A 12,429-nucleotide genomic window follows, 5' to 3' on the forward strand; every position below is an offset into this window, starting at 1 on the left:
TATTACAAGAATGATTTATTGAAAAACAAACCTTAAATGTTCATGACACACTATTATTCTCAGAAAATATAGGGCCAAATAAGGAGCATGTCGGGCATTGTAAAATTAAAGCATTTAACAGGAATGGATATCATGCAAAATATTTCCATTAAATAAACTTTTAAACCATGCTTGTCATCTTTCAGCACATACCTAACAAACTACAGTATTGAATTCAAATGAGTAAAACAACATGTGATTCTGTTTTGAATTAACCAATCCACTATATGATCAAATCACCAATTTCCTTATGTTTCAGTGTGTGTGAAAAAAGTATTATTTAACAGATACAATTACATCCATTCTTGCAAATATGTTACCGTATTCTCGAATGAAAACTCACTCAAAACGCCATTCAGTACTTTGTATACAGAGGCCATGCTGTGCCTAGCATGGCAGTAAGTCCAAAACAGAGTCATTTTATAGAATCCTGGTCAAATAAAATGTGATCTTCAAAGTGAAATCTTCTTTCCCAACATTATGCACCAATCCTCATTCAATTCCTTCTTGCTTGTCTTTAATTGCAACCTGAAACAAAGTTGAGAGATATGAATTTAGTAGTTACACATTCTGCTGATCAAGTAGGTCTATACTCACTAATTTGTATTATTATTATTTTTCAAAAATAAATTTCCATTTTAGTCATTTAGCAGATGCTCTTATCGAGAACAACTTAAAGTAGTGAGTGCATACATTTTCATACTGGTCCCCCATGGGAAACCAACTCACAACCCTGGCATTGCAAGTGCCATGCTCTACCAAGTGAGTCACACACAACGTTTTAATCCAAATAGTATTGCAGATGAGTGTTTCAGGTAAATTACTAAGCAAAGGTTGTTGGAAATGTAGTTAGCGCGTACATCACAGGACAGGCTCGAGGTAATGGCTGGAGCGGAATAGGTGGAATGGTATCAAATAATCAAAACACATGGTTTCTATGTGTTTGATGCCATTCGCACCGTTCCAGCCATTATAATGAGCAGTCCTCCCCTCTGCAACTTCCCCTGGCGTACATACATTTTTGTCAAAGAATAATATTTTCCACAACCAGTTCTAGTATAGAGGACAAACCATATAATATTATATATTGACAGTTCGCTACAGTAGAACTGTTCCACGAAATGTACCGATTAAGAGATGTGATGATGACGGTATCTCATGTACTCACCCTGAATCTCTCCTCCAACAAGGACAGCTCACTGATGAGGTCAGTGATGGCATTAGTGAAAGCCTCCTGAGGACTGTAGTCTGGTGTGGTCTGAACACGGATCACAATCTTGTGCTCCAGAGGATGAGGGACCTTGTAGCCAGCAAATAGCACTTGGGGGTCTTTCAGAAGTTGTCTGCAAATACAATACATTTTAGTTATGATTGAGGAACTTTGCAATTATCATTGATTAGACAAGAATCACAATAAAATTCAAGAATTGCACTCACTGTCTGATGATGTTACCAAGCGTGTGATCCTCTTTGTTCAACGTGAAGAGGCAGGCGTTAGGGACTTTTGTGTCCTTGATGATTGTGATTCTAAAAACATTTTTTTGTAAGAGTATTTCACTTTCAGATTCATATTCAGTGGTAATGGCAGACCAAGCATTGTGGCGTGTAAGTTAGCTAGCTAGTTTATGCTGAATTGAGCTAAAATATAGTAGGCAACAAAGCCATAACTATATAACTCTGGTAGCCAGTAGACGCGAATTTGCTAGCTGATAATGCCTGACAGACTTCCCTAGTTACTATTCTTTAGCCACTGGCAACGCACAAACATAGCATACTAGCTAACTGTCAGGCTATCAAATATGATATGTTGTAGCATGCTACCTATCTAGCTACTAGGCTATCAAATATGATATGTTGTAGCATGCTACCTATCTAGCTACTTCCTGAACCAGAATCTGGGATTCTCTTCTGAGAATCGCCATATTCAACGTCTTCTGTAAACCCAGATTATGGTTCAGATACCTCCTTACCTGGCAGTTAACTATGATCGCTAGCTAACCTAAACCAGAAAAACAATAGCTAAATGAGCTAATCCTAGCTATCTGAACGTCAGCAAGGGATCAGGTAATATGTTACAGTAGCTATCTAGCTATATGTATAAAACGTACTTCTTTTCCCCTTCAAACAACAGAAATGACTCGAATGCCGGTGGCGCGTTCATATTTGAACAGTTAGTTAACGTTAGTTATCTACGTAGTTGCATATAAGAATGCAGAAACAGCGAACATACACAACACAATTATTGAATGAGGGACTCAATAGCTGGTGGGACTAACTTCCGGTAGCGTTTCTTATCAAGGGTTTTCAAAATAAAGGTCTTCATACAAGATCTGTGCGTCTTGATGAGTGAAATCATTGAAATTATAGCGCCCTTATCAATGACGGTCTGGACACCAACCTGTACCTCAAAAAGAGAATCAGAAGACGACTAAGTGATGCTTCAGATTCTGGATTGAGAAGTGCATGGGACGATGAAGGAGGAGAACCTGAAAGAGATGAATAGGGAGGACAAAGGGAGGATAGGCATGGAGGTAAGGGCACTGATCCAAGTGATGAAGAGAAACTGCAGCGAAGGGGATCTTGAGGCAGTAGGCCTGGACAGCTGGCTGAATGACCTCAAAAAGTTAAAAGTGGCCTTCAAGAAATGCACTGGAGAGATGGTCGAAATGATAGAGAGCATGGCAGAAATGCAGGCCACCATAGGTGAGAGCAGAATCCTCAAGCCTGAGAAAAAGAACTCTGTCCAGAGCTTTGTAAGTTACTCCTACTTATTGAGTGTAGTCACATCTGCAATGTGTTATGAAGTAGTTATACAGTATATCTAGAGATTGTCTATAACATAGCACTGTCCTGATAGTTTGTTTGTTGTTTCTGGTCCTACAGAGCCCAGGGAAGGTCTCTGGTCCTGTGTCTGGCATGACTGGTCTCTCACCTCTTGTGACTTCAGCACCGCAGACCCTGGATGAAGCCCTATGTGTCACGTTCTGACCATAGTTCTTGTGTGTTTTGCTTGTTTTAGTGTTGGTCAGGACGTGAGCTGGGTGGGCATTCTATGTTGCGTGTCTAGTTTGTCTGTTTCTATGTTTGGCCTAATATGGTTCTCAATCAGAGGCAGGTGTTTTGTGTTGTCTCTGATTGGGAATCATATATAGGTGGCTTGTTTTGTGTTGGGGTTTGTGGGTGGTTGTTTCCTGTCTTTGTGTTTCTCTGCACCAGTTAGGACTGTATCGGTTTGCCACATTTATTATTTTGTTATTTGTAAGTGTTCACAGTTTTGTAATTAAACATGTTGAGCACTGGCTACGCTGCGTGTTGGTCCGATCCTTGCTACACCTTCTCTTCTCGTGAAGAGGAGGAAGGCTGCCGTTACACTCTGGCCCTGCCCTCTGCTGTGGCCCCTCCCTCCCTCCCCAAAGGATGTCCCAAGGCCTTTGACTCCTCCCAGCCCTGTCCATGTCATTTTTTCTCCGCCTGCTGTGGAATACTTCTTATACCACTGCAGCCCTTATCTGGACCCTATCACCAACCTGAGCGAGATTGGTAGGAAGCTGCTCAAGGAAATGGAGCAGGAAATAGCAGGAGTGGCCCAACAGGTAGGTTTTGGGAAGGGGTTGTCATTCCCTCCTACTATAGCTGTAAATTACCTGCAGGGTTGGGAAGGTTACTTTCTAAGTGTAATCCTTTACAGTTACTAGTTACCTGTCCAAAATAGTAATCAGTAACGTAACTTTTGGATTACCCAAACACAGTAACGTAATCTGATTACATCCAGATACTTTTAGATTACTTTCCCCTTAAGCGGCATTAGAAGAAGCCAAAAATGTATGTTACCAATTGAACAACATCTATTGAAGGATAAATCAGTGTTAAAGTTTACATAGCTGGCCACATATGGATGTTACATTTTACTTTATGGGTTGGTTATGTAGGCTTCTTCTAACCTGTGGGGTAGCAGGTAGCCTCGTGGTTAGGGCGTTGAACTAGTAACCGAAAGGTTGCGAGATCGAATCCCCGAGCTGACAAGGTACAAATCTGTCGTTCTGCCCCTGAACAAGGCAGTTAACCCACTGTTCCTAGGCCGTCATTGAAAATAAGAATTTGTTCTTAACTGACTTGCCTAGTTAAATAAAAATAACCCATTGCTTTCTACTACATATAATAATACGATTAAATTATATCTTTACATTAAAAACCAAACTCTATCAGAATTCCAGTCATTCAAATAAATGTTATACCCCTTGATCTTCAAGAAAAGGACTTGGAAATATGGAAGTATAGATTAGCAAATTGTTTTACCTGAACATAACCAAAAAACTAAGGACTTATTAGCCAGCCCTACTCTTTTGTTTATGATTTTGTTGTCATGGAGGACTGATTGGGCTCATTGATTCGAGTTGAAAAATACATGCTGCGCTCATGGAATGGTATGTTTTGAACACTACTGAAAAGTGCTATTTACATGTGAAAAATGTATGCCATATGCTGCATTTGCTATAGGCCTATTGTTAACCTTTTTGTTGGTGACACTTTGATATCTTGATAATATTCTGCTGTTTAAAGTACAAATTCACAGATGAAACAATAACAAACCACCGCCCCGCCCATGTTTTGGTAAAAAGCTAAGGGATGGCCCTGGAGAAATGTAACCATTCTCAGTTTAATAGAGAGAGCTATGGATGCAAGGACTGACCATGATATCAAAATTATTATTTTAATCATGAGGCTATACAGTGTTTGTTTGCATTTACAATGTTTACAAACATTAGAGAAAAACAAGATTATATTTTGGGTTCACATGGAGTGTGACAGTTGAACTAGGCTCATGAGTAATCTATAAGTTATATTCTTCAAGCATCAATGGATATGTTTCGACACACCTACTCATTCAAGGGTTTTTCTTTATTTTCTACATTGTGTCATAATAGTGAAGACAAAACTATGAAATAACACATGGAATCATGTAGTAACCTAGAAAGTGTTAACTTCTTTCAGCTAGGGGGCAGAATTTTTATGTTTGGAAAAATAACGTTCCCAAGGTAAACGGAGTATTTCTCAGGTCCAGATGCTAGAATATGCATATAATTGACAGATTAGGATAGAAAACACTAAAGTTTCCAAAACTGTCAAAATATTGTCTGTGAGTATAACAGAACTTATTTTGCAGGCGAAAACCTGAGGAAATCCAACCCGGAAGGGCCTTTTATTTGGAAAAATCCTTGTTCCGTTGCCTGCCCCTCCATTTAAAGGGGTATCAACCAGATTCCTTTTCCAATGGCTTCCTCAGGCTGAGACCAGGCTTTAGACATAGTTTCAAGCTTTTATTTTGAAAAATGAGTGAGATTTTTCAAAACGCGTCAGGTGTCCTTTGATTAGTTCCTGCGCGCGACAGATGTAGCCTGACATTTTCTTTCTCTGTAGTATTGAATAGGTTACCTTCCGGTTGAAATATTATCGATTATGTATGTTAAAAACAACCTGAGGATTGATTATAAAAAACGTTTGACATGTTTCCACGAACATTACGGATACTTTTTGGAATCCGTGCGGCAAGAAGTTAAACAAATAAAAATATATTTTATATTCTTCAAAGTAGCCACCCTTTGCCTCGATGACAGCTTTGCTGTAAGGGCTGTCGTTCTCCTCATCCTCGGATGAGGAGAGGAGAGAAGGATCAGTAGACCAAAATGCAGCATTAGGGAAATAAGCCATCTCTTTATTCGTAACGACGGCACACGAAAACAAACACTTTTACAAAATTACAAAACAAGAAAACGACGTAGACGAAACCTGAACATGAACTTAACTAACTAAACGTAAAACTCACGGACAGGAACAGACTACATCAAAACGAACGAACCAAACAGTCCCGTATGGTGCAAAACATAACACAGATACGGAAGACAATCACCCACAAAAAAACAGTGAGAACACCCTACCTAAATATGACTCTTAATTAGAGGAAAACGCAAAACACCTGCCTCTAATTAAGAGCCATACCAGGCAACCCAAAACCAAAATAGAAACAGAAAACATAGACTGCCCACCCAAAACACACGCCCTGACCATAAACACATACAAAAACAACATAAAACAGGTCAGGACCGTTACAGAACCCCCCCCTCAAGGTGCGAACGCCGGGCGCACCAGCACAAAGTCCAGGGGAGGGTCTGGGTGGGCAGTTGACCACGGTGGTGGCTCAGGCTCTGGACGCTGTCCCCACACCACCATAGTCACTCCCCGCTTCTGTCTTCCCCTCCCAATGACCACCCTAAAACTAACATCCCCTAAATGAACGGCCAGCACCGGGAGAAGGGGCAGCACCGGGAGAAGGGGCAGCACCGGGACAAGGGGCAGCACCGGGACAAGGGGCAGCACCGGGACAAGGGGCAGCACCGGGACAAGGGGCAGCACCGGGACAAGGGGCAGCACCGGGACAAGGGGCAGCACCGGGACAAGGGGCAGCACCGGGATAAGGGGCAGCACCGGGACAAGGGGCAGCACCGGGACAAGGGGCAGCACCGGGACAAGGGGCAGCACCGGGACAAGGGGCAGCACCGGGACAAGGGGCAGCACCGGGACAAGGGGCAGCACCGGGACAAGGGGCAGCACCGGGACAAGGGGCAGGTCCCGGCTGATATACTCAGGCAGATCCTGACTGAACGGCTCTCGACGCTCATGGCTGGCTGACGGCTCTCGACGCTCATGGCTGGCTGACGGCTCTCGACGCTCATGGCTGGCTGACGGCTCTCGACGCTCATGGCAGGCTGACGGCTCTCGACGCTCATGGCAGGCTGACGGCTCTCGACGCTCATGGCTCTCTGACGGCTCTGGCTGCTCATGGCTCGCTGGCGGCTCTGGCAGATCCTGTCTGGTTGGCGGCTCTGGCAGATCCTGTCTGGTTGGCGGCTCTGGCAGATCCTGTCTGGTTGGCGGCTCTGGCAGATCCTGTCTGGTTGGCGGCTCTGGCAGATCCTGTCTGGCGGGCGGCTCTAGCGGCTCCTGTCTGGCGTGCGGCTCTAGCGGCTCCTGTCTGGCAGACGGCTCTGTAGGCTCATGGCAGACGGGCGGCTTAGCAGGCTCATGGCAGACGGGCGGCTTTGCAGGCTCATTGCAGACGGATGGCTCAGACGGCGCTGGGGAGACGGATGGCTCAGATGGCGCTGGGGAGACGGATGGCTCAGATGGCGCTGGGGAGACGGATGGCTCAGATGGCGCTGGTGAGACGGATGGCTCTGGCCGGATACGGCGCACTGTAGACCTGGTGCGTGGTGCCGGAACTGGAGGCACCGGGCTAAGGATAAGCACCTTCCTACTAGTGCGGGGAGCAGGGACAAGGCACACTGTACTCTCAAAGCCCACTCTATAACTGATGCGAGGTACCGGCACTGGTGACACCGGGCTGAGGACAAGCACATCAGGATTAGTAGGGGGAGAAGATACAGTGTGTACAGGGCTCTGGAGACGCACAGGAGGCTTAGTGCGTGGTGCCGGAACTGGAGGCACCGGGCTAGATACACGCACTACAGGGAGAGTGCGTGGAGGAGGAACAGGGCTCAGGAGACGCACTGGTAGCCTAGTGCGTAGTGTAGACACTGTAGGTACTAGGCTGGGGCGGGGAGGTGGCGCCGGAAATACCTGACCTTGAAGGCGTACTGGCACTCTTGAGCATTGAGCCTGCCCAACCTTACCTGGTTGAATACTCCCGGTTGCCCGACCAGTGCGGGGAGGTGGAATAACCCGCACCGGCCTATGTAGGCGAACCGGGGAAACCATGCGTAAGGCAGGTGCCATGTATGCCGGCCCTAGGAGACGCACTGGAGACCAGACACGTTGAGCCGGCCTCATGACACCTGGCTCAATACCCAATCTAGCCCTACCAGTGCGGGGAGGTGGAATAACCCACACTGGGCTATGCACTCGTACAGGAGACACCGTGCGCTCTACTGCGTAACACGGCGCCTGCCCGTACTCCCGCTCTCCACAGTAAGCCTGGGAAGTGGGCGCAGGTCTCCTACCTGCCCTTGGCCCACTACCTCTTAGCCACCCCCCAAGAAATTTTTGGGTGTTACTTACGGGCTTTTTGGGTTTCCGTGCCAGACGCGTTCCCTCATAACTCCGGTTCCTTTCTCCGGTAGCCTCTGCTCTCCTCAGTGCCTCCAGCTGTTCCCATGGGAGGCGATCCCTACCAGCCAGGATCTCCTCCCATGTGTAGCAACCTTTTCCGTCCAATATATCGTCCCAAGTCCATTGCTCCTTCTTTTCCTGTCCCTTACTCCGTTGAGCTTTCCCTTGCCGCTTGGTCCTAGCGTGGTGGGTGATTCTGTAAGGGCTGTCGTTCTCCTCATCCTCGGATGAGGAGAGGAGAGAAGGATCAGTAGACCAAAATGCAGCATTAGGGAAATAAGCCATCTCATTATTCGTAACGACGGCACACGAAAACAAACACTTTTACAAAATTACAAAACAAGAAAACGACGTAGACGAAACCTGAACATGAACTTAACTAACTAAACGTAAAACTCACGGACAGGAACAGACTACATCAAAACGAACGAACAACCAAACAGTCCCGTATGGTGCAAAACATAACACAGATACGGAAGACAATCACCCACAAACAAACAGTGAGAACACCCTACCTAAATATGACTCTTAATTAGAGGAAAACGCAAAACACCTGCCTCTAATTAAGAGCCATACCAGGCAACCCAAAACCAACATAGAAACAGAAAACATAGACTGCCCACCCAAAACACACGCCCTGACCATAAACACATACAAAAACAACATAAAACAGGTCAGGACCGTTACATTTGCATTCCAGCCTCACCTGGAATGCTTTTCCAACAATCTTGAAGGAGTTCCCACATATGCTGAGCACTTGTTGGCTGCTTTTCCTTCAATCTGCGGTCCAACTCATCCCAAAACATCTCAATTGGGTTGAGGTCGGTTGATTGTGGAGGCCAGGTCATCTGATGCAGTGCTCCATCACTCTCCTTCTTGGTCAAATAGCCCTTACACCGCCTGGAGGTGTGTTGGGTCATTGTCCTGTTGAAAAACAAATGATAGTCCTACTAAGCGCAAACCAGATGGGATGGCATATTGCTGCAGAATGCGTCCAGGGGGTCCGTTTTTAGGAACTCCAAGTGGAGTTCTTCACCATTGTGTTGGAATGTAAGTTATTGTGATAGAGGCAAAGTCAAAGTGCTGAAAACATTCCATTTGGAGGGCAGCTGTACCTTCTCGTCTGTACATTATGAACCTCACTGGTCAGCCAAGGGGAGAGCTCTTTCTTTAGCCAGGTTGAGACCAGGAAATCCTCTCCCTGAGGGTAGATGTGGCCTAGAGCCAACACACACTGCTGGACTGACTCTTTTGCTCTTGAACTCCTCTAGAGTTCCTACATACAGTGCCTTCGGAAAGTATTCAGACCCCTTTTTCAAACAAAAAAAATACATTACAGCCTTATTCTAAAATGTATTAAATAGTTTTTACCCCTCCTCAATCTACACACAATACCCCATAAGGAAAAAGCAAAAACAGGTTTTTATAAATTTTTGCAAATGTATTAAAAATAAAAAACAGAAATCCACATTTACATAAGCATTCAGACCCTTTACTCAGTACTTTGTTGAAGCACCTTGTCACGCTCTGACCTTAGTTATCTATGTTTTCTTTATTATTTTGGTTAGGTCAGGGTGTGACTAGGGTGGGTATGCTGGTTTTGTATTGTCTAGGGTTTTTTGTATGTCTAGGGGTTTTGGTAGTCTAGGTATATGTAGGTCTATGGGGGCCTGAATTGGTTCCCAATCAGAGGCAGCTGTTTATCGTTGTCTCTGATTGGGGATCACATTTAGGTTGCCATTTTCCCTTTTGGTTTTGTGGGTTCTTGATCTATGTTTAGTTGCCTGTCTGCACTATCCATATTAGCTTCACGGTTCGTTTTCTTATTTTGTTCGTTTGTTCAGTGTTCGTTCTTTTAATAAAGAAGAATGTACGCTTACCACGCTGTGCCTTGGTCTCCACCTTTTGATGGCCGTGACACACCTTTGGCAGCAATTATGGCCTTGAGTCTTCTTGGGTATGACACCACAAGCTTGGCACACCTGTGTTTGGGGAGTTTCTCCCATTCTTCTCTGCAGATCCTCTCAAGCTCTGTCAGGTTGGATGGGGAGTGTTGCTGCACAGCTATTTTCAGGTCTCTCCAGAGATGTTTGATAGGTTCAAGTCCGGGCTGTGGCTGGGCTACTTAAGGACATTCAGAGACTTGTCCCGAAGCCACTCCTGCATTGTCTTGGATGTGTGCTTATGGTCGTTGTCCTGTTGGAAGGTGAACCTTCGCCCCCAGTCTGAGGTCCTGAGCTCTCCGGAGTAGGTTTTCATCAAGGAACTCTCTGTACTTTTCTCCGTTCATCTTTGCCTCGATACTGACCATGTCCCAGTCCCTGCCGCTGAAAAACATACATTTTCACCCTATCATTTGGACTGAGGGCACTGAGCACCTTGGACTCTTTGTCATAGTACCTTTTCTGTTCACTCCTTTTTCTCAGTTTGTTAAGAATGACCTTGTCATCGTTCTCTGTTTCTAGGAGTACTGGCAACCTAGTTTTGAGTTTCCTGTTGAACAACAGCTCTGCAGGAGACACCATGTTTTAGTGGAGTAGCCCTGTAGTTTAACAAAGCTAGATACGGATCTGTCTTTGAGTCGGGAGCTTTCTTAAGCAGTAGTTTCACTGTTTCGTAACTGTTTTCGACGAACCCATTAGACTGTGGGTACAGTGGGCTAGATGTAACATGATTGAACTCTCCAGTTTTGCAAAATCACTGAAAACTGAACTGTGAGGCGTTGTCTGTACCGACTACCTATGCGACCCTATGACGAGCAAAGAATGACTCATTGTGAGTTATCACCTGACTAACAGTAGTGTTCTTCAGCAAAGCCATCTCTGGGTAATGAGAGTAATAGTCTGTCAGTAGAACATAGTTCTTGCCCTCAAGAGAAAAGAGATGTATTCCTACTTTGCCCCATGATCTCAATACCTCTTTTTCCTCAACCCACATTGTCTCTTTGCTCTGTTTTGACCTGTATTTCTGGCATGTTTCACAGACTCTGACTATCTGCTCTATATTAGCATTCATCTTGGGCCAGAATTTTCATCTTGGGCCAGAACTTTTCCATCCCTATTTTGATCAGCATGTTTTTCTGTAACACACTTGGTATCACAATTCTTGAACAGATGAAGAGAATTCCATTAAGTACAGATAGCTCATACCTGTATTGAACATGAGGGTATGGTATAACTTGTACAGACCACCCGCATGTTATGGCTTGAATCACCTTTTGCAAACACTCATCTTCTGCAGTAGCACGTGAAATAACTGTCCACATTTCATCTGAGACTGGGCAACTCTTTCTGATAAGGTTTACATGTATGGCCTCATCCTGCTAGTATATCTGGTTTGGTTCTGAGCTGTCAAAAGCTCTGGACAATGTGTCTGCCACTAACAATTCTTTCCCTGGCCTGTACTCGAGTTGCAAGTCATATTTCTGAAGTTTTAGAAACCGTCTCTGTACCCTTGACCATTCTTTGCAAAAGTAACCAAAGGTTTATGATCTGTTTCGGCCCATACTGTGTTAGCCATAGAAAAACACATGGAATTTCTGACATGCATATGACAGTGCCAATGTTTCTTTCTCAATTTGAGCATAGTTACACTCAGAAATTGTCAGAGCCCTGGAGGCATATGCAACTGGGCACCATTTAGTGCCATACTGCTGTAACAACACTGCACCTAAACCTGCTTTAGAAGCATCTGCTAAGATTTTGGTTTTGCGCTCTTCATCACAGAACCTCAGTACTGGAGCATGCATGATTAATGCCTTGAGCTCCTCAAACGCTTTCTGGTGTTTACTGTTCCAACACCACTCTGTAGTTTTACACTACCACTCTGTAGTGTCTCCGCACCACGCGCCTCGGGACAAGACCTGTGACTTGATTTCCTCTCCGACGCAGGGTGCAGTTGAAAGGAGTGATAACTGGGGTGTGGAAGTGTTGTGGAGGATCAACTGAAATGGAAGATTCCTGGTGTCTGTGACACCTGCCATTTGGTGCGACACAGACCTAGTGGAGAGTGTGGTGAAACAGAGAAGACACTGTCTGTCCTGCTGAGTTTTGATGCAGAGTCTTTACCCCCAAAAAGTCAAGTTAGGGTGTGTCATTTATCCCATAAGAGCTTTTGTCCCAAACCCATTATGGTGTGTTGGGTGCCAAGTTTTATGGTCATACAGCAGTGTGTAGGAGGGAGATACCTAGTTGTGAGAAGTGTGCAGGAGGGCATGAGACAAAGGAATGTGTAGCACAGAAGGCTGCTGAGGAGAGGATGGCTCAT

At 45.0% G+C, this 12,429-nt stretch overlaps 1 protein-coding gene across 1 annotated transcript; it reads right to left on the reverse strand.

The window, feature by feature from the left end:
• polr2j (RNA polymerase II subunit J) lies at window positions 1-2,310 on the reverse strand. Its single transcript, XM_055874552.1, has 4 exons — window positions 2,148-2,310; window positions 1,477-1,566; window positions 1,208-1,382; window positions 1-567 (listed from the first exon to the last, which is right to left on the reverse strand). The coding sequence occupies exons 1-4, from the start codon at window positions 2,198-2,200 to the stop codon at window positions 532-534; spliced, it is 354 nt and encodes a 117-aa protein (XP_055730527.1). The 5' UTR covers window positions 2,201-2,310; the 3' UTR covers window positions 1-531.
• Window positions 2,311-12,429: the final 10,119 nt, after the last annotated feature.

The sequence above is a fragment of the Salvelinus fontinalis genome, chromosome 2 (genome assembly GCF_029448725.1).
Source record: "Salvelinus fontinalis isolate EN_2023a chromosome 2, ASM2944872v1, whole genome shotgun sequence".
Taxonomy (NCBI): domain Eukaryota; kingdom Metazoa; phylum Chordata; class Actinopteri; order Salmoniformes; family Salmonidae; genus Salvelinus; species Salvelinus fontinalis.